The following is a 26897-nucleotide window of genomic DNA, read 5'->3' as shown; positions in this document are numbered from 1 at the left end:
TAAACAAGCAGGTAAAAATCAACAGGCTGCAGAGCGCTTTCCTGGTGACTCTCCTGGGCTGCCATTTTGGAGCCTTCGTGTAAATGGAAAACAGGGACATCATGCCAGAGGGCTTTGTGTCACGTACACCAGTGTGCTTGGAGAGCTTTTCGGATGTGCGGAACACATTGGCATTTATTTCTGTGCAGGCAGGTATAGAGTTTTGATGTTAGTAATACAGCGTCTGTCGATATTTTCTGCTTCTACTGCGTTCCATTAAAACGTCACTTGGCAGCCCTGCATGGCTTTGAAATATTTCCTGTACTTTTACTGATTTTCACTTGTTACTGTTGCTCTCATTATCTTTTAAAATTCTGTAGCTTCCAAAAATGGCAAGTATGGTGGCATGAAGTTAAACATCACTCATTCTTATCACGTTTCTGTTATAATACAATACTGATATTTTTGAACTACTTTGCTCAGCCACCTTGGCAATGTTACTGGAAGGCAGCACGTACGTGCCGTTAATAAACACATGACTGTATGAAGGCTGGGACCTGGCCTGGAGACCGTGATCACCATCTTCTTATCTGGCAGGACTCCAGTCCCTTCCACACCTGCTGCAAGGATTTTCCCCAGCATGGAGATGCAATGATAGGAATGCGCCACCTAAGAGCCTAAGATCAGAGCCCTGCTGGGTCAGACCAAAGGCCTATCTGCAGCAGCCCTCTGTCCCGACCGTGGCCAAACCATGCAGGACATGAGTGCAGGAGCATCCTCCGGCTCGTGTTCCCCAGCAACTGGCACAGGGGTATGCTGGATCTGAACCTAGAGATAATCTATAGCCATCATGACAGGCAGCCACCGATGGCCTTCTCCTCCACGTATTTCTCTCACTCCCCTCTAAAGCTGTAAAAGTGGGTAGTCACTACACTTTGTGGCAGCAAAAACCATAGCTGTCACTATGCGCTGTGTGAAGGAGCGCTTCCTTTTATCTGTCTTGGATCCCCCACCATTCAGCTTCATTGGATGGCTTCAGGAGGGTTGCAGCCCTAGAAGAGGGAACGAGAAATGGCTCCCTGCCCACTTTCTCCACACCAGGCAACATTTTGTGCACCTCTACCCTGTCCCCCTTCACTTGCCTTTGTTCTGATCCAAAGAGCCCCAGGCATTCTCGCTTCTCCTCATGCAAAGGCATTATGATGTTGGCAGCTGTATTTTTAATCTTCACAACAACCCTAGGTTCAGATATGAAAGCGAGGGTGCTGTGTGTGTGTCTGATCCAAGGGCTATGAACGTGGGTCTCTAAGGTCAACTCTAGGGTAGTCACTTGCAAATCACAAAAAGAAGAGGACATGCATTACCCCAAAAGGGGACAAAAGAGGGCAGCTATTTTGCATAAAACTTGCATATCCTGGTTTATATGTATACATGCAATTTTTGACGTAATTATTATAATTTAAATAGGAAGACTGCACATCTCACCCTAGAGTGGAAGACATAACCGGGTGGCCCGTGGGCCTTGCCCAGTCTGCTTTCCGGGGGCCGTTGCTGGGCAGCGTCAAGGCCCTGTTGCTCTTCCTTCTCATGGTACAGCTTGTACTGCAGAGCCCTTCAGTTAGAAGATACCTTCAAAATAGAGGCAGGTCCTCCGGCAGCCCTTGAAAGAGAGGACTGTCTTTGTGAAAGAGGACACATGGCCACCCCTGTATGGACTACCTCAGGAGCCCAGCCTGGTTGACAGAACAAATCCCTGTAAATGAAGGCCTAATTCGGATGAGGTAAACTATTCCCCGATTTAGGGCAAGGTCAGGGGTTGTGCTAAATTGGAATATCAGCAAAGACTCGGGCTGTAGAAATGACGTGGGAAAACTTTATTAATAGATATTCCTACGCTACAGATCACAGGCACAAGACTGCAAAAGAAAGCTTCAAATATACAACAAGCTGCAAAGCTGAGGAGGCTTAAAAGAAAGTAGGGCTGGATGCGAGATAACAGACTGAGAGCATGCGCCTCTAAAGGCACAGCCCCGTGCAGGTTTAGCCAGCACGGCTGGCTGGGGAATGCTTGGAGTTGCAGGGCTTCTTTCTGTCTAAACATGCATAGGATTGCGTCCCACGATGACCAAAGGTCCAGCTAGTCCTGCTTGTTTTCAAGCTACTTCCCCGGACCGTTGCAGAAGCAGGAAGTGCAACATTTGGTAGAAACGAATGGTGGGCCCGTCTCCACGTTGTCCTCAGTACAATTCAGAGAACATCCCTTGGTAATCTTGACTTCCTTGGTGTCACCTGGAGGGCAAACGTGAAACAGAACAATTATGCACAATACTCGAGGCCTGGAGCCAAAGACTGGCTTAATTCTTCTGAACCAAAAGATGGATTCAAGCCCTGTCTAGACCCTCCTCTGCAGCAAGCCAGACCTGGAAAAGTCAGGGCTGAAGCACCTGCTGTGTTCAACGTGCAGCTGATCCTCAGTGGGTTTCGTTTTTCCTTTAGTGCAAGTGCACGGCCCCAATCCAAATGGGCACCACCCAGGGTCTGTGTGTGTCTGTGGGGGGCAAACCTTCCCACCCAGCAACTTCCCTCCCTAAATTCATCCCCCCATACACACATGGGACTAGACAAAGAAAAAACCTCCCCTACCCCCACACAGGGGCCCAGTGTGGATCAGGGCCCCACACGCCCACACTAAAGTAAGAAAGTGTTAGGATCAGCTACAGACTATGCGTTCAGGGTGCAATCCTATGCATGTTTAGGGGAAAACGTCCTACAACTCCCAGAATTCCCCAGTTTGGCTGGCTGGGGAATTCGGAGCGCCTTAGGTCTTTTCTCTGTCTAAACGTGCCTAGGATTGCGCCCTTAACGCAGCATGTTGTTTAGCCCTCGCTTCCTCTCTTCACTGGGCTCTGTGTGAGGGTGTGTGCTTATACACACGCACGCACGCACGCACACGCGCCCTCACTCACCCCCCCCCCACTTTCTGGCCTTTGGCAGCTAGGCAGAATATTATTCCTCTTTCCCCAAGAACGTGTGCAAAGTTTTCTCCTTCCCCACCCCCAGCTCCCAAGTCTGAGCCAATGGTTGGAGCTCACATCTGGCTGGAAACACCACCCTTGCACCTGGTGGTCATTCCTCCCAGTCTCTGGCACTCTGTACCCGCTCAATGGCACTGGCATCTACTCTTCATAGATGTCATGGCTGATCTGCTGGGTCCAAGCCTTCATGGTCACTGGCACAGACGAATCCCTGTTCCCACCTCCCCACCCCAGCCTCTTCTGCCCGTTGTCCCTGCGTGAGATTTGCCCCCTGCCAGCCTGACCTGCTGCTCGCAGTAACGCAGCCCCTCATTCCACAACGGACCCTTCCTGCTCATCAGTTAGACTCTTCGCTGACGTTCCGTGGCCTCGTGACAACCCAGCCAATCCCTGGGGATGGGGGCTTGCAGATCGGGCATACAGTAAATGGCAGCTAGCGTGTCGTACTTGAGCCCTGTTGCTCCAGGGAGAATAGAGGGATGGTGCCTGCCTGCCTGCCTGTTTTTCTGGTGGGAACTGTTGTAGTGCCGTAGTTTTCTGCTGGGGTTGGGGCTGGCAGATGACCCATAGATGACAGCTGTCTTTAAGCTACCCTAGGGGGTTTCACCTCGCGCTCCAGAACCATCGACTGAAAGAGAATACAAGGGTGGTGCATACCCGTTCCTGTAGTGGTAACTGTTGTGGTACAGTACTTGTCGGTGCCTGCACACCTCATCATTTTCAGACAGTTCCAGTTGGAAGGTTCATTTTCACATCTGTAGCACCAGAGGGAGTGCACTGCGCAAAGAGGAAGGCGGAGAAGCAGAACAGAGGCATTTGTACAGGTGTTTGGTTCCTGGCCAATTGCTGTTAACCATGTGTTGTGTTTGCCTGGCCCTGATCTGCAAAACCCTGAGCACCTCAGGTTGCAACGTTCCCAACACTACTGGGGGGCTTCCTGCAGGCAGCTGGTTGGCCACTGTGTGAACAGAATGCTGGGCTAGATGGAGCCTTGGCGTGATCCAGCAGGGCTTATGTTCTGATTCTTGGTGGCTGCTCCCAGGTTCTGTAAAACTTGCTCCAGGCAACAGCCATGCAACTGCATTCTCTAACGTACTATGAAATAAGCCAAGAAATAACACTATGGGTTTCTAACTGGATTTTATTGGGCCCTGGTGTAGGCACCCTGAGGCTTAAAATGTATGGGGTAATGTGCCACCTAGACATCTCTGGAAACATCTCAGATCGGGAAGAAAGAAAAAAGCAATTATATCAGGGAGCCAACTCAGAATGAGGGCAGGAAGCTTTGCCCACATGCTGAATAGACTTCCTGGTAACACGATCTAAGCAATCTGATTGGGCTTTCTGATTATGTCACAAAGCTCCATTGGAGGAAAAATTTCATTTCCAGCCTTGTCCCCCCCCCCCGTCTAATAATTGACAGAATGGGGAGGGCTATTTCCCAAGGTGACGTGTTTCGGCACTGATCCTGGCTAGACTGATTTATTTTTGAAGCACACCTTTGGACTGATTTGTTTCAGACAGTTCATGCTTGAATTTTTGTTACTATGTTAGCAGTTTCCTCTCCCAGTTCATTCCCTTCCCCTTTTCTCCTTTTCCCTCTCTTGTTTTAATGCTGCTTGCTTACTAACAGGGTCTTATGTGTGTGTGTGTGTGTGTGGTGGGGAATAAGCCACCGTGAGTTATTTCCCCTCTATGAGTGTGGGAACTGGGCCATAGTAAATTGGAGGGCAGGGCTTTGTTCTTCGACGGCTCGTAAGGAGCTTGGCACGGAGGTATGCATCGAATGCAGCATGCAAGTACGTTTCAGATCCCTGCACATTCTCCTTGCATAGCATGTCGAACATGTGATTTGACACGTCACGCACACTGGTGCATCAACGGCACACCCACGCAAATCCCGCAGACGGCAGGGTGAATGACTTTCACAGCCAGGGTGTTCGTGGAGATGACCTTGTGTATGTAGGTGCAGGCACCTCCTATGTCCAGAAGCTGGGGAGCAGGGTACCCATTAGCCCAATACCCATTCTCTTGATCCCACCACGTCTAGGCCCTACATATCATATGTGAAGAACATCTGTGGGACGGACCCTTGGTTAGGATGCATTTCTGCGTAGTTATCCCAAATCTGCCTTTCTGTAATTGCGCCCAACTGCTGCTTGCCCTATCCTCCATTCGAAAGAGCTCCCATCGCTCCGCCCTTCTCCTTCCCGACTTCGGTTGAACACATCAAAAAAGCTGCCCACCCCTTGCCTTGTGGGCAGTCTTCTACCACGCGGCAGAAACATAGTCCGTCCCTTCCAGCGTTCTGCATTTGCCTTACCTTTTCCCACGCATACAATTGCCACCAGCAAGGCAAACAGTAATGTCTTCATTGTTGCAATGTTCTGTGGAGCCTGCACTGGACAGGCTGCTGCCTTTGGAGAGGATTATTTATTTATTTATTTATTTATTTATTTATTTCATTTCTATACCGCCCAATAGCCGAAGCTCTCTGGGCGGTTCACATATATACCTCTTGAGGTGTGTTCGTTTAGGCCATGACCCCAGTAATTTCCAGGTTTGAGAGTAGGAAAACAAAGAGATCAAAGGAATGATAGAGAGATGAGATGAGATGGTCATGGGTGTAGGTTTCCCGGACTCTGAAGACAGCTTTACCGAACCTGGGTTCTGGCAGATGCCAACTCCTTATTTGGAAGGCATGTATCAACATGTTCCCGTAAGGCAGGGGTGGAGAACCCATTTCCCACTGAGGTCCACATTCATGCCATCAAATCTGGTCAGGTTCCACATTCAAGCAGCAGACTTGGCCAGAGGCAAAAGTGGCCCGAGTTACAGATGTGATTCTTGCCTTTGTTCAATACAGACGGGGGGTGGGGGGGAGACATTTATATTGAGGCATTCTTCTTCCCCATCTTGTGCAAGATTCTCTCCAGCAGTTTTGTAGTTTGTGCACAGAGCAGGACAGAGAAAATAAAACCAATACTCCGGAACCCTGGGAAAGGGGTGTGTGGCCTGAGGGATCTATGGGGGTCCAGGCAGAGAGAACTGGGGCTCCATATTTGGTCCAGTTCTCTCAGCCTGCTGCTTGAATGCAGATCTTGACCAGATTTGATTGTGGGAATGTGAACCTTGATGGGAAAAGAGTTCTCCATGCCTGCCTTCCAACGTAATATGTTGTAACGTGCCTTCCAGATAAGCAGTTGGCATCGGTTTGGTAAAAGCTGTCTTCTGGGGCTTCACGTTTGGCCCCTAGGACTGAAATTTCCCACCCCTGCTGGATGACTGATGAATGATATGTGTATGTGCAAAGGGTTGCATAGGGGATTTAGCTAGTTATTCATTATTTTAATTTGGCCATTATTTATAGGGCTCCCCCAGAACTCAGTGTACTGGGTGCTCAGTACTTGATATAGTGACAGACTTGCTTTTCAATGAATATGACTATATAACCAAAGAAGCTGCATTATTTGCAATAGCAGCGAAGAGAATTCGTGCAGGTATCTTGAACCAAGTGTTAGTCAAGACAGTTTGTTATTCTGAGTAGGTGAGGTCAAGTGAAACCAGCATTGTTCTTGCTAAGCATGCCTTTTAGCTAAGTCTTATGAAATGAGACTGGGGAAGATGAACTGCTCATCCTGTGTTGTCCACGTTTTGAACATTTCTATTTCTATTGTATGTGCAATGGCCTAGGGCTACAAGCGATCAATACTGTTAGCGAATGACTCTGTGTTGGAGTGAACCAAAGAGACCCCATAGTTGCAAGGGAACAGTAGGCTAGGTGTCTTTTACTTCTGGCCTCGGCTGAGACAGGAAAGGGGTAAAAAGCAAAGGGGCTGTGCCTCATCTGCAAGGCTCGACCGGGCGTTATCGGGTTGGAACCAAGCCTGCAAGTGTGCATATGCTTCAGAGCCAGAGGAAGGGGGAAACTGAGCAAGGTACGCATCTCTCACACAAAGAGTGATTTTGCTCCAAAATATTGCACGGTGCCATGGATACTTTTCCTCGATGCGCATTGTTGAGAAAGCCATCTTCATAAAGGCTTTCTTCACACAGAGCTTTTATCCTGCAATTGAGATTGTTCCCTCATGGAAGTTTGTGTGCTCTTTACATGACGCCATGAACCTCCAAGGCGTCTCCGGCACTAAATGCCCTTTGTTCCATTTTTAAACAGCTTGCCAAGTATGAGCTATCAAATTACCCCCTTGTGTTCCGCTTGAGTTCCCTCCATGAAAAGAGGAAAAGCAGCAAGAAGAGGAGCGAGATCAATGAAACATATGGAAGACTCAGATAAGGGGGAGAAGGAGAGGGGAAGGGAAGCGGGTGAAAACGGGAGTCGTGATCCTGCATTTAAACCGGATGCAGAAAGCCCCGTTTTAAATGCAGGATTTTAGGCTGGTGTAGAGATGCCCAAGGTATTCCTTTGGTGTCGGAAATAACTGGAGCAGAACGGGCAATCAAGTCCTTTCTCTTACAACCAGAACTGCCATTTCCAGTACTTAGGCCAGTTTTGCAACCCTTTAGTTGGGCTGTCACACTGGTTGTGGCAGCAATTCTTTTGTTTAAAAAGTATAAAATGTCTGGTTTTCAGCAGCAAGTTGTGCCACTTTGTTTGGGAATCGGTGCCAGGCGTGGCTGACTCGGTGCTTGGGAGCATGGCCTGAAAGCTCTTCTGAAGTGGAACGGAGGGAAGAGTCAAGCGTCCGGGGTACTGCTGTGGTGTGTCTGACCAGATGAGACAGCGTATTCAGTCAGCCATGCCTGGCACCGATTCCCAAACGAAGTGGGAATCCCCTATGCAACCCTTTCAACATACACATATCATTCATCAGTCATCCAGCAGGGGTGGGAAATTTCAGTCCTAGGGGCCAAACGTGAAGCCCTAGAAGACAGCTTTTACCAAACCGATACCAACCGCTTATCTAGAAGGCACGTAACAACATATTACGTTGGAAGGCAGGCATGGAGAACTCTTTTCCCATCAAGGTTCACATTCCCACAATCAAATCTGGTCAAGATCTGCATTCAAGCAGCAGGCTGAGAGAACTGGACCAAATATGGAGCCCCAGTTCTCTCTGCCTGGACCCCCATAGATCCCTCAGGCCACACACCCCTTTCCCAGGGTTCCGGATAGGGATGGCAGAGGATTCCGCCACGGATCTTGGGGAGGCCGAATGCCAGCACATTCGGCCCCCCGAAATCTGTGGCGGAAAGGCCTGCCCCTGCCCCCCCCCCTGAGGATCCCCCTGGGACGAGACTTACCTGGGGCAGATCTTCCAGGTGGCGGCGGATCTGGCGGCGGCGGCAGCGGCCGGTCTTCTGACCGGCTGCCACCGCCGCCATTTCCTGTGTAAAAAAAAAAAAAAGACGTGATAGGCTACGTAAAGATTTATGTAGCCTATCACGACTAGGTTTAAAAAAAAAACGTGATAGGCTATGTAAATCTTTACGTAGCCTATCACGTCTGACTTAAAAAAAAACACAACGTGCATACGCAAATGGTGGCGGCTACGCTATTTGCGTTCCCCTTATTTTCGCCGTCTTAGTCTACGTAAATATTTATGTAGACTTGTTGTTGTTGTTCAGTCGTTCAGTTGTGTCCGCCACTTGTGTATGCGCGTTGTTGTTGTTTTTTAAAGTCAGACGTGATAGGCTATGTAAAGATTTACATAGCCTATCACGGCTGACTACAGGGACGCAAATGGCGGTGGCTATGGCCGCCGCCATTTGCGTCCCTGCTAGCCAGCGGCCAGATGTCCGGCTGCTGGCGGAGCCAGCTGGCGGCTTCGCAGAATCCCTGCGTAGCTCAGCCGGCCGGCCAGGATTCCAGGGGGAGGGACGGAGTGCCTCCCCCCCCCAGTGGAACCCGGCGGAGCCAGGTAAGGCCAATTTTGTACATCCCTAGTTCCGGAGTATTGGTATTATTTTCTCTGTCCTGCTCTGTGCACAAACTACAAAACTGCTGGAGAGAATCTTTGCACAAGATGGGGAAGAAGAATGCCTCAATATAAATGTCTCCCCCCCACCCCCGGTCTGTATTGAACAAAGGCAAGAATCACATCTGTAACTCGGGCCACTTTTGCCTCTGGCCAAGTCTGCTGCTTGAATGTGGAACCTGACCAGATTTGATGGCATGAATGTGGACCTCAGTGGGAAATGGGTTCTCCACCCCTGCCTTACGGGAACATGTTGATACATGCCTTCCAAATAAGGAGTTGGCATCTGCCAGAACCCAGGTTCGGTAAAAGCTGTCTTCAGAGTCCGGGAAACCTACACCCATGACCATCTCATCTCATCTCATCTCATCTCTCTGTCATTCCTTTGATCTCTTTGTTTTCCTACTCTCAAACCTGGAAATTACTGGGGTCATGGCCTGAACGAACACACCTCAAGAGGTATATATAATCCTCTCCAAAGGCAGCAGCCTGTCCAGTGCAGGCTCCACAGAACATCGCAACAATGAAGACATTACTATTTGCCTTGCTGGTGGCAATTGTATGCGTGGGAAAAGGTAAGGCAAATGCAGAACGCTGGAAGGGACGGACTATGTTTCTGCCGCGTTGTAGAAGACTGCCCACGAGGCAAGGGGTGGGCAGCTTTTTTGATGGGTTCAACCGAAGTCAGAAAGGAGAAGGGCAGAGCGATGGGAGCTCTTTCGAATGGAGGATAGGACAAGCAGCAGTTGGGTGCAATTACAGAAAGGCAGATTTGGGATAACTACGCAGAAATGCATCCTAACCAAGGGTCCGTCCCACAGATGTTCTTCACATATGATATGTAGGGCCTAGACGTGGTGGGATCAAGAGAATGGGTATTGGGCTAATGGGTACCCTGCTCCCCAGCTTCTGGACATAGGAGGTGCCTGCACCTACATACACAAGGTCATCTCCACGAACACCCTGGCTGTGAAAGTCATTCACCCTGCCGTCTGCGGGATTTGCGTGGGTGTGCCGTTGATGCACCAGTGTGCGTGACGTGTCAAATCACATGTTCGACATGCTATGCAAGGAGAATGTGCAGGGATCTGAAACGTACTTGCATGCTGCATTCGATGCATACCTCCGTGCCAAGCTCCTTACGAGCCGTCGAAGAACAAAGCCCTGCCCTCCAATTTACTATGGCCCAGTTCCCACACTCATAGAGGGGAAATAACTCACGGTGGCTTATTCCCCACCACACACACACACACACACATAAGACCCTGTTAGTAAGCAAGCAGCATTAAAACAAGAGAGGGAAAAGGAGAAAAGGGGAAGGGAATGAACTGGGAGAGGAAACTGCTAACATAGTAACAAAAATTCAAGCATGAACTGTCTGAAACAAATCAGTCCAAAGGTGTGCTTCAAAAATAAATCAGTCTAGCCAGGATCAGTGCCGAAACACGTCACCTTGGGAAATAGCCCTCCCCATTCTGTCTATTATTAGATGGGGGGGGGGGACAAGGCTGGAAATGAAATTTTTCCTCCAATGGAGCTTTGTGACATAATCAGAAAGCCCAATCAGATTGCTTAGATCGTGTTACCAGGAAGTCTATTCAGCATGTGGGCAAAGCTTCCTGCCCTCATTCTGAGTTGGCTCCCTGATATAATTGCTTTTTTCTTTCTTCCCGATCTGAGATGTTTCCAGAGATGTCTAGGTGGCACATTACCCCATACATTTTAAGCCTCAGGGTGCCTACACCAGGGCCCAATAAAATCCAGTTAGAAACCCATAGCGTTATTTCTTGGCTTATTTCATAGTACGTTAGAGAATGCAGTTGCATGGCTGTTGCCTGGAGCAAGTTTTACAGAACCTGGGAGCAGCCACCAAGAATCAGAACATAAGCCCTGCTGGATCACGCCAAGGCTCCATCTAGCCCAGCATTCTGTTCACACAGTGGCCAACCAGCTGCCTGCAGGAAGCCCCCCAGTAGTGTTGGGAACGTTGCAACCTGAGGTGCTCAGGGTTTTGCAGATCAGGGCCAGGCAAACACAACACATGGTTAACAGCAATTGGCCAGGAACCAAACACCTGTACAAATGCCTCTGTTCTGCTTCTCCGCCTTCCTCTTTGCGCAGTGCACTCCCTCTGGTGCTACAGATGTGAAAATGAACCTTCCAACTGGAACTGTCTGAAAATGATGAGGTGTGCAGGCACCGACAAGTACTGTACCACAACAGTTACCACTACAGGAACGGGTATGCACCACCCTTGTATTCTCTTTCAGTCGACGGTTCTGGAGCGCGAGGTGAAACCCCCTAGGGTAGCTTAAAGACAGCTGTCATCTATGGGTCATCTGCCAGCCCCAACCCCAGCAGAAAACTACGGCACTACAACAGTTCCCACCAGAAAAACAGGCAGGCAGGCAGGCAGGCACCATCCCTCTATTCTCCCTGGAGCAACAGGGCTCAAGTACGACACGCTAGCTGCCATTTACTGTATGCCCGATCTGCAAGCCCCCATCCCCAGGGATTGGCTGGGTTGTCGCGAGGCCACGGAACGTCAGCGAAGAGTCTAACTGATGAGCAGGAAGGGTCCGTTGTGGAATGAGGGGCTGCGTTACTGCGAGCAGCAGGTCAGGCTGGCAGGGGGCAAATCTCACGCAGGGACAACGGGCAGAAGAGGCTGGGGTGGGGAGGTGGGAACAGGGATTCGTCTGTGCCAGTGACCATGAAGGCTTGGACCCAGCAGATCAGCCATGACATCTATGAAGAGTAGATGCCAGTGCCATTGAGCGGGTACAGAGTGCCAGAGACTGGGAGGAATGACCACCAGGTGCAAGGGTGGTGTTTCCAGCCAGATGTGAGCTCCAACCATTGGCTCAGACTTGGGAGCTGGGGGTGGGGAAGGAGAAAACTTTGCACACGTTCTTGGGGAAAGAGGAATAATATTCTGCCTAGCTGCCAAAGGCCAGAAAGTGGGGGGGGGGTGAGTGAGGGCGCGTGTGCGTGCGTGCGTGCGTGTGTATAAGCACACACCCTCACACAGAGCCCAGTGAAGAGAGGAAGCGAGGGCTAAACAACATGCTGCGTTAAGGGCGCAATCCTAGGCACGTTTAGACAGAGAAAAGACCTAAGGCGCTCCGAATTCCCCAGCCAGCCAAACTGGGGAATTCTGGGAGTTGTAGGACGTTTTCCCCTAAACATGCATAGGATTGCACCCTGAACGCATAGTCTGTAGCTGATCCTAACACTTTCTTACTTTAGTGTGGGCGTGTGGGGCCCTGATCCACACTGGGCCCCTGTGTGGGGGTAGGGGAGGTTTTTTCTTTGTCTAGTCCCATGTGTGTATGGGGGGATGAATTTAGGGAGGGAAGTTGCTGGGTGGGAAGGTTTGCCCCCCACAGACACACACAGACCCTGGGTGGTGCCCATTTGGATTGGGGCCGTGCACTTGCACTAAAGGAAAAACGAAACCCACTGAGGATCAGCTGCACGTTGAACACAGCAGGTGCTTCAGCCCTGACTTTTCCAGGTCTGGCTTGCTGCAGAGGAGGGTCTAGACAGGGCTTGAATCCATCTTTTGGTTCAGAAGAATTAAGCCAGTCTTTGGCTCCAGGCCTCGAGTATTGTGCATAATTGTTCTGTTTCACGTTTGCCCTCCAGGTGACACCAAGGAAGTCAAGATTACCAAGGGATGTTCTCTGAATTGTACTGAGGACAACGTGGAGACGGGCCCACCATTCGTTTCTACCAAATGTTGCACTTCCTGCTTCTGCAACGGTCCGGGGAAGTAGCTTGAAAACAAGCAGGACTAGCTGGACCTTTGGTCATCGTGGGACGCAATCCTATGCATGTTTAGACAGAAAGAAGCCCTGCAACTCCAAGCATTCCCCAGCCAGCCGTGCTGGCTAAACCTGCACGGGGCTGTGCCTTTAGAGGCGCATGCTCTCAGTCTGTTATCTCGCATCCAGCCCTACTTTCTTTTAAGCCTCCTCAGCTTTGCAGCTTGTTGTGTATTTGAAGCTTTCTTTTGCAGTCTTGTGCCTGTGATCTGTAGCGTAGGAATATCTATTAATAAAGTTTTCCCACGTCATTTCTACAGCCCGAGTCTTTGCTGATATTCCAATTTAGCACAACCCCTGACCTTGCCCTAAATCGGGGAATAGTTTACCTCATCCGAATTAGGCCTTCATTTACAGGGATTTGTTCTGTCAACCAGGCTGGGCTCCTGAGGTAGTCCATACAGGGGTGGCCATGTGTCCTCTTTCACAAAGACAGTCCTCTCTTTCAAGGGCTGCCGGAGGACCTGCCTCTATTTTGAAGGTATCTTCTAACTGAAGGGCTCTGCAGTACAAGCTGTACCATGAGAAGGAAGAGCAACAGGGCCTTGACGCTGCCCAGCAACGGCCCCCGGAAAGCAGACTGGGCAAGGCCCACGGGCCACCCGGTTATGTCTTCCACTCTAGGGTGAGATGTGCAGTCTTCCTATTTAAATTATAATAATTACGTCAAAAATTGCATGTATACATATAAACCAGGATATGCAAGTTTTATGCAAAATAGCTGCCCTCTTTTGTCCCCTTTTGGGGTAATGCATGTCCTCTTCTTTTTGTGATTTGCAAGTGACTACCCTAGAGTTGACCTTAGAGACCCACGTTCATAGCCCTTGGATCAGACACACACACAGCACCCTCGCTTTCATATCTGAACCTAGGGTTGTTGTGAAGATTAAAAATACAGCTGCCAACATCATAATGCCTTTGCATGAAGAGAAGCGAGAATGCCTGGGGCTCTTTGGATCAGAACAAAGGCAAGTGAAGGGGGACAGGGTAGAGGTGCACAAAATGTTGCCTGGTGTGGAGAAAGTGGGCAGGGAGCCATTTCTCGTTCCCTCTTCTAGGGCTGCAACCCTCCTGAAGCCATCCAATGAAGCTGAATGGTGGGGGATCCAAGACAGATAAAAGGAAGCGCTCCTTCACACAGCGCATAGTGACAGCTATGGTTTTTGCTGCCACAAAGTGTAGTGACTACCCACTTTTACAGCTTTAGAGGGGAGTGAGAGAAATACGTGGAGGAGAAGGCCATCGGTGGCTGCCTGTCATGATGGCTATAGATTATCTCTAGGTTCAGATCCAGCATACCCCTGTGCCAGTTGCTGGGGAACACGAGCCGGAGGATGCTCCTGCACTCATGTCCTGCATGGTTTGGCCACGGTCGGGACAGAGGGCTGCTGCAGATAGGCCTTTGGTCTGACCCAGCAGGGCTCTGATCTTAGGCTCTTAGGTGGCGCATTCCTATCATTGCATCTCCATGCTGGGGAAAATCCTTGCAGCAGGTGTGGAAGGGACTGGAGTCCTGCCAGATAAGAAGATGGTGATCACGGTCTCCAGGCCAGGTCCCAGCCTTCATACAGTCATGTGTTTATTAACAGCACGTACGTGCTGCCTTCCATTGCCAAGGTGGCTGAGCAAAGTAGTTCAAAAATATCAGTATTGTATTATAACAGAAACGTGATAAGAATGAGTGATGTTTAACTTCATGCCACCATACTTGCCATTTTTGGAAGCTACAGAATTTTAAAAGATAATGAGAGCAACAGTAACAAGTGAAAATCAGTAAAAGTACAGGAAATATTTCAAAGCCATGCAGGGCTGCCAAGTGACGTTTTAATGGAACGCAGTAGAAGCAGAAAATATCGACAGACGCTGTATTACTAACATCAAAACTCTATACCTGCCTGCACAGAAATAAATGCCAATGTGTTCCGCACATCCGAAAAGCTCTCCAAGCACACTGGTGTACGTGACACAAAGCCCTCTGGCATGATGTCCCTGTTTTCCATTTACACGAAGGCTCCAAAATGGCAGCCCAGGAGAGTCACCAGGAAAGCGCTCTGCAGCCTGTTGATTTTTACCTGCTTGTTTAAGCTGGGAGGAAGGAAAGATTGTCAGTTTACTTTGATGAGCCAGCAGGGACAGGAGTCTTGCAATCGTTAGAGATTTAATCATTAAACTCAAACGCTGAGCATATAAGCAACACCCAGGCAGCCCAATAGTTACTACTCTTTGATCCAAAGGGCATTTCCAGATGAGGCTTTTAGCCGGCCACTTTACCGCTGCTTCTGTTTTGGGATTCCATTGTAGGATTACAACTGGATATCTGCGCACCCTTTCTTTCCGATTTTTTCCTCCTCTGCCTTTCTGTACATTCTGCTGCATAACCCCTCGGTGGCGCTGTGGTAAAGCAGAATTGCGCAACTACACCAGCATTTCATCGTGCCATTTCCCCAAATGCAAGGTTTTCCCCATCAGTCCCCATACACACATGCTTGGAAAGCATGGGAGAGACCTTGGAATACCTGCACAATACTGAGCATTCAAAAACAGCCTCATCTAGAAATGCCCAAAGAAGCCTCACTCTCTCACAAAGGAAGAATCTTGTGAACCCTTCCTCTTTCCCCCTCCTTGATCCCTCTTTCTCTCTCTTTGTTGTTGCAGAGGCACCCCACTGCCTGCAGTTGCATCCCAGGGTGTGCAGAAAAGAGGCAGTGTCCAATGGGATGCTTATGCCCAGTGGAGGCTGATGGCCAATTTAACTGGTGGGGCAGAAAGGGGGTCAGTGGAGGCAGAATCAAGGGGGTCATCAGAGACAGAGCCAAGGGGTTCACCAGGCAGGTTCTTTAGATGATGCATGACCCTCCATTTTCACTTCTGTTTGTCGACAGCACTTTCCGCAAGTTTTTTTTAGAACTGGGGAAATGCAGTATTCTTTGTGAAAGTGAAAGCTTTTCTCGCTTGTGTATTTGCACCTTTCTGTTATACCACAGTGCCACCAAGAGGTTATGCAGTGGTTAAGCAGGAAAGGAAGCACTCCTTGTGTAGAGCTCAGATCTCAATGTTGCGACAAAACCAAAAGCAAATGCAGTGGATTAACAGCCTCCTGCAGAAAAGCCCTCTGGCTTGACAGGGGAGAGACAAGCCAGAGGTCCAAATCTGGAACACAGACAAGTACCTTGATTTCAGTGTATTTATAAGTAAGCGATGGGACAGTTTAGCAGCACTGAGGCAGCAGTTACTCCTGCGAGCCTTGAGGAATAACTGTCCCCCCCCCCCAAGATGAACAACACATGAAAAAGGTAAGCTTTCTTCAGCATCTGTCCAAATAAGCTAGACTGAAGTATGTTCAGGGATGTTAGAGAAATCCGCCGCAGATTAAAATTAGGCTGGATTCTTTGGAATCTGACCTGAGGAATCCACTTTGCTTTCTACCCAGCTGGCTGGAGGATTATTCGACTTGTAGTCCAACACATTTGCAGATCACCAGATTGGGAAAGGCTGAATTACTAAGTACATTAATGCATGAAAGCTGGAACCTGGCCTGGTGCATAGGATCAACATCTTTGTATCTGACAGGGCTCCTGGGCTTTTAACATGCTGGATGGGCCAAAATGGCTTTTCCAGCATGGGGATGCAATGATCAAGGTGATGCACCAAAGAACATAAGAGGAGCCCTGAAACTGGATCAGGCCAAAGCCCTTATCGAGTCCATCATTTTGTTCTCACAGTGGCCAGCCAGAAGTCCCAGTGGAAGCCCACAAGCAGGACATGAGTGTATTAACACCCTCCCACTCATGTTCCCCAGCAACTGGCATTGAGAGACATACTGTCTCTGATACTGTCAGTAAAATGGAGCCATCCTGACAAGTAGCCATAGGTAGCCTTATCCTTCCAGAATGTGTCTATTCCCTTTTTAAAGCCATCAAAGCTGATGGCCATCACTGCCTCTTGTGGTACTGAATTCCATAGTATTAACTAAGTGAAGTACTTTCCTTTATCTGTGCTTCATGGGATGACCCCATTGGGTTCTAATGTTATGAGACAAGGAGAAAACAGCTCCCCATCCACTTTTGCTGCACCATGCATAACTTTATCCACCTCTGTCATGTTTCCCTCTTACTAACCTGTTTTCTGAACTTAAAAAGCCTAAACGTTGTAACCTTTCCTTGTATAAAGGCAGTATGATATTGGCAGTTTGAATTTCAATCCCGTCCTTAATGTTCCCCTACATGGAATTTGCCATTTTCATAGCAGCCAAACACTGGCTGAATATTTTCATTGGCCTGTTGACCAAAACTGCAAGGTCCCTTTCTTGGTCAGTCACCACCAGCTCAGTCCCCATTAATGTACACATGAAGTTAGGATTTTTTGTTGAAATTCAGTCTGTTGTGCAGCTGTTGAAGGCAGAGAAATCCTACCGGTGAGTTATCCAGGGCTATTTGTGCTTAGGAGGCTGAGCCTTCTTCAGGCCTGGCAGGAAATGGAGATTCCCCAGGAAAAGCAGCCTGTCATATTCTCTGGCCATATCCCCCCACCCCACCCCACCCCCAACTCAGAGGAGGACTCTGAGGTAGAGGAGGTATTATTCAGTGAGCTATCCTCTGTCAGCCTGGGACCTTCCAGACTAGAGGATTTGACTTTACTGGACTCAGAGGGTACCCCCACGTGTGCACTGGAATCCTCACAACTCCTATGTCAGAGGAGCCAGTGGCTGAAGAATCAAGCAATGGCCCTTTAAGAGACAGGCATCTCCTCAGAGTGGGTGGGGTTAACAGGAGGTCCAGATCAGCCAGCCTTCATAAAGCCTCAGAAGACATCTGCATGTTGCTGAGACAATAGCTCTTCTTGAGCAAGTTCTCGTTAGCATAGAGCTGTCCAGAGTCCTGACAGGTTCCGCCTTGCCTTGCCTTGCCTTGCCTTGCCTTGCCTTGCCTTGCCTTGCCTTGCCTTGCCTTGCCTTGCCTTGCCTTGCCTTGCCTTGCCTTGCCTTGCCTTGCCTTGCCTTGCCTTGCCATCCTGCATAGCCAGACTTGACTCTGCTTCATTGGACTTGACTCTGCTCCACCCTTCTAGTAAGTGTGACTGCTTCAGATTGGCTCCCATGGAGACCTTGAGCTGGGCTAGACAGGTTACAGCCTTTTGATAATCACACACACCCCTGGCCCCCGGTTTGGCTATGCCAGGAATTTATTGCATATTTATCCCCCTTCCTTACTCCAAGGAGCTCAAGGTGAATATATGGCCTCTCTTCCCCCTTTTGTCTTCATAGCAACCCTCTGAGGTAGATTCAGCTGAGAAAGAGTGTGTATGTATGTCCTTGTGACTGGTCCAAGGGACATGAACCTTCATCTCCCCAGTCCAAGAGCATCACCCTAAACTTAGCACACCATACAGATTACATCAGGAGCCTGCCTGGTTGTCAGAAGAAATCCATGTAAGTGCAGGTCCAACTAGCATGTGAATAAACCACTCCCCTTTTTATGGCACGGTCATGGGTGTACCAAATGGGAATATCAGTCAAGACCAAAGCTGTAGAAATTAAATGGAAAAACTTTATTAACAAGCAGTCCAACATTACAAATCACAGGAACAAAACAGCTGAATAAAGCTTCGAATGTTATACACAAGGTGTAAAGGATACAGAACATGCAATGCTGGAGAGGCTTAAAAGGATGTTGGGTCGCGTACAGGAAGACAGAGACTGAGAGATGAGAACAGCAGAAAAAGTTGCTGGGAGAGATCTATTGTGCTACAGATTGCTACGGAATCTTACCAAATGCTTGTCTCAAATGGGAAGTGAAAGGTCTTTCCTCCGAAAACTAGGCCCCTTAAAGCAGGCTTCCCCAACCGAGCACCCTCCAGGTGTGTTGGACTACAACTCCCATCATCCCCCAGTCAGGTTGGGGAAGGCTGGATTAGCATTTCTGGCTGTTTTCTTCCCCTACCCCTCCTTGCTCCAATCTTTCCAGGTCCTTGCTCCAAAAACACCCATCTCCCCATCCCCGGATAGCTTCTGCAGCCTTGACCAGCTGGAATGTCGATGCTGCTTCTGTCTTCTACTGGCTAGAGAGATGCTGGGCAGATGCTGCCCCTGCACATCCTGATGTTAAGCCTGGGCCCAGTCAGGTGATGCAGCCTGGCCTGATCCAGTCACAACTTGGTGTACGCTCGGTCCTACTGAAATCCTGTGAATTGTAACTTGGTAAGGCCTCTGGTTCTCTACTGGAGATCTCTAGCCACTGGAGATCTCTACATCTCCACCCCCCAAATACACACCTAGAAGCAGAATCCTGAGGAATGACTAGCAATAGCAGGAAGGATCACTGAACCAACTTCAATCTGTGGTGTTGATGTACCCTGAGCTCACCAAGTCTGACACTTTGGGGCCAAATAATGGGGCAGCTGGAGGCCTAGGAACAACTGCTTGCCCAGTGACTGGGTGGACCTGTACAGGGGGTAGGTGAAGCCGCCTATAGTCAGCAGACTGGGGGCAGCAACCAGGTGCAAAACGCCCAGTCTGGGGTTGGCAACTGATCACCCATTTCCCAGTGCAGGACTTACTGGGCACTTGAGAGAAGTGGGCACTTCCTGGGCAAGTGTGAAGGGGTGAACAGAAATTATTTTTACAAAGAAAGGCTCCATGCCCTGCAGAACAAGAAGCACATGGGGGTGAACTTGCCAGAGAGGTGGGCCAAGCAGTGCACCATCCTGCCGTTCAGGGCAAGGATTGGTGTCAGGGAGATGCTCTGCAATGCTTCAGGGGACCAGGGTGGGGGTGGAAGAAGGTTTGCTAGTCTTTCAAATGGGAAATTTGAGCTTTCCCCACACACTTCACAATCCAGATCGGAAGATGTAGAAGAAACTGGCCAGGATCCCCACAGCCATCACCACGCTGTTGGTTCTCACGCTGGTGGCCCCACTAAAATTGCAGAAGGGGTTTTTGCAACAGTTAGTAGAAATGGATCCTACACCTGTGTCCACAAAGTTGTCAGTACAAGTTGGAGCACATCTCTTGTTGATCCGGTAGTCACTGTCCTTACCTTGAGGGGGGAATGGAATAGAACAATTATACACAATACCAGGGGGCTACAGACAAAGTTTGGGAGAGCTATTCTGAACAGAAATGTGAAATTTAGCCCTATCTGAACACATGTCTGCACCATTTCCCACCAGGAAGATTCACATCTTCCAATTACTGGGCTGTGTGTGAGATTTCCTTGGCATTATCCACCTCTGCCTCCTTGGCACTTCTGCCTCTTGTCTTTGTGTGAGATTTTCCCTCAGCTAGTGTGACCTCCTCTTCACGGTCATGGCATTCCACACTCCAAGACTGGCCCGTCTCATTCACCAATTAGAATGTTTGGCAACATTCTGTGACCTCACAGCCACTCAGCCAACAGCTAGGGTTGGGGGCTGGCTAGATGACAGCTATCTTTACATTATTTTAGGGAGGTTGCTTCAAAGAGAATATAAGAATGGTGCATACCCTTTCCTGTAGTGGTAACTGTTGTACTACAGTAGTTGTCGGTGTCTGCACACTTAACCATTTTCATACAGTTCCAGTTGGAAGGTTCATTTTCACATCTGTAGCACCAGAGGGAGTGCACTGCGCAAAAAGGAAGGCAGAGAAGCAGAACAGAGGCATTTGTACAGGCATCTGTTTCCTGGTCAGTTATTGCTAAACATTTGTTATGTTGTGTTTGCCTGCGTCTGACCCTGATCTATAAAACTCTGAGCATCTCAGGACCTGGCACACCCTGACCATGGCCAATTTTCAGGGATTATGGGATTTATGGTCCAAAACATCTGGAAGGCATCCGGTTAGGGAAGGCTGCCTGTGATGTATAGCTACCTCCACATCCCAGTGATCAGTGAGTGAAGAGGCTCACCGTAAGTGTCATGTCAGCATGCTCTCTGGGGCTTATGGGAGTTGCAGTACAAAACATCTGGAGGGCAACTGTTCTGCAGGTTGCCAACCCCTGCCGAAGAGTCTCCCCAGCTAACCTCAAGGGATGGGGTGGATCAAACAGGGGGAGATGTTCCTGAAGGTATCCCAGATAGAAACCCTTTAGGAGCAGGGCGACATGTTCCCTAAAACTAGCTCCAGTCAGCAGCCTCGCAACTGCATTCAGAAGCTATGTTATTCAACCAGAGATGCACGGATAAGGTTGTTGTTTGTATTGTACTTAGCACATCTTCAAAGCATTAATTAGGCACAAATTGGTGGATTGCCGCCACACCCTCTGAGAGGAGAAGCTCAGGAAGAACATTAGTCAAACAGCCTTCCAAATGATGCATGCCAAAGGACAGTGTCACTGGCAGGTTGGCTGGGTAACGACACCCCTGTTGATGAAACCTGTTTGCAACAACACATCTATGAGACAGGACTGGAATGTGAAAAGAATGTTTTCCTTCCACAAGACCAGGGAAAGGTGACCATGTATTGGCAACCTTGCCAGTCCTTTGTTGAAATGCAAACTGGGCCTTAAATTCACTCGCTATGGTGGCTGGGGATGATAGAAGTTGTGGTCAAACACATCTGGAGGACACCAGGCTGCATTAGAAGTTTCAGCCAGAAGCTGAGCAGAGCTCTGTTCCAGGAACAGGAGTTGACATGTCCCTAAATTTGGGATCAGCTCATCTGGTACATGGAGATGTTCCCTCTGTCACTTTTCATTTTTGTCTCTTGTTATTGGAGCATGTGGTGATTAGCTAGTTAGTTATCTATTATATTTCTGTACTGCCTTTCTGAAGGCAACCAGGCAGTTTACAAAATGTTCCAAAAATAAAAACCATAATCAAATAAAAATATAGTAAAACATTATAACCCGTGGGGGGGCGGGGGGGGGTTAAGCATTGAGGATAAAGGTGGTGAATTCAATTGCAACCCATAAATCATGTATTCCTATTGATGTTGGGGGTGTGGGGGGGTAATATTACTCAAACAAATGTTTTTGTTTCATCTTTTATTTCACTCGTACATAATTTGTTAATTTTGCCATAGAGGCACGTCCATCCCTTCCTTTATGGTTGAGAGATTTTAGCCCTCGTCTCAGGATCTCTCCATACATTAAGGGAGCAATCCTATGGCCCCTAGACAGCATCTGGGGGGCCAGAGGACCCTTTGAATTTCCAGAACCGAGGTCAGAGACAACTCTCTGACCCCGGGGAGGAGTCCATGCTCTGACAACCATCCTTCCCTTGCAGCTGGCGTGAAAAGGACCACACCAGTGACCTTGGAGAGGGGGGAAAGGGGGTGTTTTGGTGGACAGGGAGGGGCCTGGAGAGGCCAGGATATCAGCTGTCCTATGGCCTCCCCATCCTCCTTCCCTCCCTGTCTGAAACACCCTGGCTAGATGGGCAAAAAAGCCCATCTAGCAAAAATGTAGAGTGGGAGGACAGGGAGGCGACGATCGCGTCCCTTGCACCTCCCGCTTTGCACTGGATGATCGTAAGCCTCTGAGTTCAGAGGCTTATGATCATCGAAGGTGGGAACAATAGGATTGGCTCTAAGTGAATGTGAGGGAATGCCTCCGCTTACCCTGTCCACACGCACCCCATGTTCAGTGTATGGTGAAAACGGGCCCAATGCATGTATACATGTCGTTCTCAGCTTATGCAGAATGTGTGGAGGTTGGGGGTGGAGGCTGGTAGGACAAGCAGACACATGGAGGTCCAGGTGGGGCCAGCGGTATGATATCCAGTATCTAGTGTGACCAATTATAGCAGTTGTTATCAGTGAAGGCTGGTGGCTCTGATGTCAGTGGGGTGGTGAATCCGCTCCAGGTTTCATTTAGGACCGGTCAGAACTCTTCATATCTTGGACAGCTCCTTTAGAGTTCTGACTGAAACCCAGAGCGGATTCACCGCCCTACCGACTCCACTGGGGCTGCCTTATGCCAAGTCAGACTCTTGGTCAAACAGGCTTGGTGTTGCCTGCGCGCCTTTCTCTAGCGCCAAGGGGGCCTGCCCTGCCACTGTGCAGAGGGAGGCAGGAGCAACCGCTCAGTGCCTCTCTCGCACACGAGAGCCGCATGAGCACAGGGGGCAGCACACCAGGGGTGGAGGAAGGGCCAGAGTTCAGTGACAGGGCATGGGGTTTGCAGGCAAAATATTCTGTTCCCAGGATCTCCGGGGAGGTGAGGGCTGGGAAGGAGCCTTGTCTGGAACCCCAGAGAGATGCCAATCTGCGCAGACAACACCAGGCTAGTTGGACCAAGAGGATGACTCGGCTTCAGGCAGCCCCAGGGGAGGCTGATGGCTCCACTGTCAATGCGGTGGGTAATCTGCTCCAGGTTTCAGTCAGAACCCTAAACGAGCTATCCAAGGTGCTCAGATAGCTCCTTTAGAGTTCTGACTGGTTCTAACTGAAACCCAGAGTGGATTCACCGCCCCACTGACATCAGCGCCACCAGCCCCCACCAGTTGTTACCATCTAGGAATCAATTCTTTATCTTTTTGTTGGGTTGGATCTTTAGTATCTGTTAAATATAATAGAGGATCTGATTGCAAGTTGTATCCAAGGATCCTTTCCATTCCAATCTTTACCTTCTTCCAGTATGTATGTATGTACGGGCTAGGGGAAAAGTGCACCAAATATACAACAACAACAACCCCACCTCCTTTCTTTTTTGACATTTCCAGTTTTTATGCATATTTACTCTCAAGTAAGCCCCACTGTGTTGAATTTACTCCTAGATAAATGTGCATAGGATTACAGCCTTCAGATTATAATTCTTAGTAATCTTTGCTTAAAATATATGGGGAAATATGCCACCTAGACCTCATCATAAATCATCCCAAAGCTGAAGAATTGTGTTAGAAACTGTGATGGCATCAAGAAGCCAAATCAGAGTGCTTTACCGTCACTCTGAATAGATTTCCTGATGACACCATGTAAATAATCTGTTTTGGCTCTCTGATGTCACAAAGCCAAACTGAGGCAATCATTTGTTTCACAGGTCCTGTTTTCAGTTATTCTTCTTTGATGCTTGCACTCTAAACCATTTTCCAAATTTTCCCCTTCTCTCTAGCACTCTTTGTCTATTCAAAGTTAAAATCTTAGAATCATAGTATAGTAGAATCATACAATAGTAGGGTTGGAAGGGACCTACAAGATCATTGAGTCCAACCCCCTGCTCAGTGCAGAAATCCAAGTCAGAGCATCCCTGACAGATGGCTGTCCAGCCTCATCTTGAATGCCCCCAGTGTGGGAGAGCCCACCACCTCCCCAGGTAATTGGTTCCATTGTCGTATTGCTCTAACAATCAGGAGGTTTTTCCTGATGTTCAGCCGGAATCTGGCTTCCTGTAACTTGAGCCCATTATTCTGAGTCCTGCACTCTGGGATGATTGATAGGAGATCCTGGCCTTCCTCTCTGTGACAGCCTTTCAGGTATTTGAAGAGCACTATCCTCTCTCCCCTCAGCCTTCTCTTCTCAAGATTAAACATGCCCAGTTCTTTCAGTCTCTCCTCATAGGGCTTTGTTTCCAGTCCCCTGATCATCTTTGTTGCTGTTCTCTGAACCCTCTCCAGCTTGTCTGCATCCTTCTTAAAATGTGGCGCCCAGAACTGGACACAGTACTCCACATGAGGCCTAACCAGTGCTGAGCAGAGGGGGACTAGTACTTCCCGTGATTTGGAAGCTGTACTACTATTAATGCAGCCCAAACTAGCATTTGCCTTTTTTGCAGCCACATCACATTGCATCTTATTTGCCTTACCTTTTCCTGTGCATACGACTGCCACCAACAAGGCAACGAATAAAGTCTTCATCGTTGGGATATTCTCTGGAGGCTAGACTTGTCAAGCAGCTACTGCTGCAGATGATTATATATATACCTCTTGAGGTGTTTCCTTTTTGTTGCTAGGATCCCAATAATTTAGGGGTTGTGGGAAAACATAAGAGAGCAAGCACGAGACTGAAAGTGGGGGTGGGCCAATGAGATTGTGGTGTGGTTTACCCAGATTGCCAGACCAACTTAATTATTATACATGACAGCACATGCAGGTCCGACCAGGTGCATGGATGGGGCATTTTAGACTCTCACAGCCACCTGAATGAGAGGTTGGAGTCCTTGCTTTGCATACACGAGGGCTCAGATTCAGTCCTTGGCACATACCAGGTGATAGGAAAGCCCTCTCACTACCTCTGCATTGGAGCCCAGAAAGCTGCAGCCAAAGTAGCCAGTTCTGAGCTGTATGGACAGATCCAGTATAAGGCAATGTACTTTATTCCTATAAAACAGACTTCCCCATCCTGGTGCCCTCCAGATGCGTTGGACTGCAACTCCCATCATTCCCAGCTAGCATGCTTCCTCAGTTTGGGGAAGGCTGTTACAGCTATTCCCCGGGTGCTTTTCACTATTTAGGGAAGGGGGGGATGTCACAATAGATGACCCCCAGCTAGTCTAAGCAGTGGGAATAGTTAATCACAGAATCATAGAGTTGGAAGGGTTCTCAGAGATCATCCAGTCCAATGTCATTTAACAACATCGTTTAATGTCAAATGATGACATCTCCCCAGAAGTGCTGGAGATAATGGATTAAAGATAGAATTCATTATTAGAGATGCTCCACTGAAGCTCCACTGAATGATGGGACTTGCAGTCCAACTCATTTAGAGATACAAGGTTGGAGCAAGCTGGGGTACAGAAAGGTATACAACCCAGTGATACAGGCTTATTTTTGTTTTAATCATCACATATTCAAAACTCGTTTATATTTTAGGATTAATATCTCACCTTTTTACCCAAGTCTGAAGGCAGGTAACTACAACCTAAGTGAAAACGATAAACAACGTGATAAAACCATGTTGGAGGAGAGACATTATTCATGGAGAAGAGTCCACATTATGACTCCTTGGCCTCCCTTGATGGTATATTTAATAAAACGCTTATACACTCATACCTCCATGTTTGTGACTAAGAAGAGTTTCCTTAAGAGTTTTGTTTGTGCTGTGTTACCCTCTGCAAATCATATCCAGAGAGAGAGAGAGGTTTATTCTGGGATTGTAATACGTAAACGTCTGTGTCCCATTTGGAAAAGGGGTGTTATTTCCATTCAGACCCAGGGAATGTAGAAGGGCCCACCGTGGGTGCCCTACCATTGTGCCACGCTTTCCCCCTAGAGACTCATGCCTAAGCATCTTTTGGAAATCTTGCAAGGAACAATTCACACTGGTTCGCAGGATCACGGAGGGGAAATAAGACATGGTGACTTATTTCCCCACCCCATGGGTACCAGTCACGTGCCAGGGGGTGTAGCATATTTACTATGTCAGGCTTGTCATGTCATGCAAATCTAGCCAGGGTGGCTTGTTGCCATGGGTAACAAGCCACCAGGAACCCATGGCAGGGTTGTAGGGTTCTGGGTGGCTTGTTACCCATGGCAACAAGCCACCCTGGCTTGGTTCGCACGGCACAACAAGCCATCACAGGGGTAATTATGCTAATCTCCCCAGCATGTGACTGGCACCCCCAGGGAGAGGAAATAAGCTATCATGGCTTATTTCCCCTTGGGACTGTGCAAACCCAGAATCTGGTATCTGTGTGAGGTTGGTTGTATGTGTCCAGTTAGCTCAGCCTTCCCCAACCTAGTGCCCATCTGCAGGTGTTGGACTAGAACTCCCATCAGCCCCATGCTGATTGGGGATGATGGAGTTGTAGTCCAAACAGTGGGAGGGCACCAAGTTGGGGAAGGCTGAATTAACTTCTCTCTCTCTCAACATACTAGAACCCAGAGTCATCCCATGAAGCTGATTGGTGGGAGATTCAGGACAGATAAAAGGAAGGACTCCTTCACACAGCACATAGTTAGATTATGGAATTCGCTACCACAGGATGTAGTGATGGCCCCCACCTCGGTGTTCAGTCACGCCGGCCACATGACCACGGAAGCGTCTTCGGACAGCGCTGGCTTTTCGGCTTAGAAATGGAGATGAGCACCGTACCCTAGAGTCGGACACGACTGCTTGGGGACACCTTTACCTTTTACCTTTACCTTTAAAAGGGGGTTAGACAAATTCCTGGAGGAAAAGGCTATCAATGGCTACTAGTCTTGATGGCCATGTGCTACCTCCAGTACCAGAGGCAGTGAGCCTGTGTACACCAGTTGCTGGGGAACAT

General features: G+C 48.8%; 3 protein-coding genes across 3 annotated transcripts; 1 reads left to right on the top strand and 2 right to left on the bottom strand.

Annotated features, from left to right (window-relative positions):
* Positions 1-1839: 1839 nt before the first annotated feature.
* Positions 1840-5389, bottom strand: LOC146346508 (lymphocyte antigen 6E-like). Its single transcript, XM_084848604.1, has 3 exons — positions 5338-5389; positions 3672-3791; positions 1840-2268 (listed from the first exon to the last, which is right to left on the bottom strand). Exons 1-3 carry the CDS (start codon positions 5387-5389, stop codon positions 2138-2140), a joined length of 303 nt encoding a protein of 100 aa, XP_084704730.1. The 3' UTR covers positions 1840-2137.
* A 4084-nt stretch (positions 5390-9473) lies between these two features.
* LOC146346507 (lymphocyte antigen 6E-like) lies at positions 9474-12729 on the top strand. The gene is made up of 3 exons (XM_084847939.1): positions 9474-9525; positions 11072-11191; positions 12599-12729. Exons 1-3 carry the CDS (start codon positions 9474-9476, stop codon positions 12727-12729), a joined length of 303 nt encoding a protein of 100 aa, XP_084704065.1.
* Positions 12730-18304: 5575 nt separating this feature from the next.
* Positions 18305-24582, bottom strand: LOC146346506 (lymphocyte antigen 6E-like). The gene is made up of 3 exons (XM_084847938.1): positions 24495-24582; positions 20258-20377; positions 18305-19811 (listed from the first exon to the last, which is right to left on the bottom strand). Exons 1-3 carry the CDS (start codon positions 24544-24546, stop codon positions 19603-19605), a joined length of 381 nt encoding a protein of 126 aa, XP_084704064.1. The 5' UTR covers positions 24547-24582; the 3' UTR covers positions 18305-19602.
* Positions 24583-26897: the final 2315 nt, after the last annotated feature.

The sequence above is a fragment of the Heloderma suspectum genome, chromosome 4 (assembly GCF_057233095.1).
Source record: "Heloderma suspectum isolate Gila_16-S chromosome 4, 16-S_ref, whole genome shotgun sequence".
NCBI lineage: Eukaryota > Metazoa > Chordata > Lepidosauria > Squamata > Helodermatidae > Heloderma > Heloderma suspectum.
The sequence above is the reverse complement of the archived record's forward strand: the minus strand, read 5'-3'. Positions and strand labels throughout refer to the sequence as shown.

What these genes read in the sequence shown, in the direction of transcription:
- LOC146346507 (XM_084847939.1), top strand. Translation starts at nt 9,474, where the DNA reads ATGAAGACATTACTATTTGCCTTGCTGGTGGCAATTGTATGCGTGGGA. An exon ending in AATTGTATGCGTGGGAAAAG is followed by an intron (nt 9,526 to 11,071) that starts GTAAGGCAAATG and finishes CTCTTTGCGCAG; the next exon opens with TGCACTCCCTCTGGTGCTAC. An exon ending in AGTTACCACTACAGGAACGG is followed by an intron (nt 11,192 to 12,598) that starts GTATGCACCACC and finishes TTTGCCCTCCAG; the next exon opens with GTGACACCAAGGAAGTCAAG.
- LOC146346506 (XM_084847938.1), bottom strand. Translation starts at nt 24,546, where the DNA reads ATGAAGACTTTATTCGTTGCCTTGTTGGTGGCAGTCGTATGCACAGGA. An exon ending in AGTCGTATGCACAGGAAAAG is followed by an intron (nt 20,378 to 24,494) that starts GTAAGGCAAATA and finishes CTTTTTGCGCAG; the next exon opens with TGCACTCCCTCTGGTGCTAC. An exon ending in AGTTACCACTACAGGAAAGG is followed by an intron (nt 19,812 to 20,257) that starts GTATGCACCATT and finishes TCCCCCCTCAAG; the next exon opens with GTAAGGACAGTGACTACCGG.
- LOC146346508 (XM_084848604.1), bottom strand. Translation starts at nt 5,389, where the DNA reads ATGAAGACATTACTGTTTGCCTTGCTGGTGGCAATTGTATGCGTGGGA. An exon ending in AATTGTATGCGTGGGAAAAG is followed by an intron (nt 3,792 to 5,337) that starts GTAAGGCAAATG and finishes CTCTTTGCGCAG; the next exon opens with TGCACTCCCTCTGGTGCTAC. An exon ending in AGTTACCACTACAGGAACGG is followed by an intron (nt 2,269 to 3,671) that starts GTATGCACCACC and finishes TTTGCCCTCCAG; the next exon opens with GTGACACCAAGGAAGTCAAG.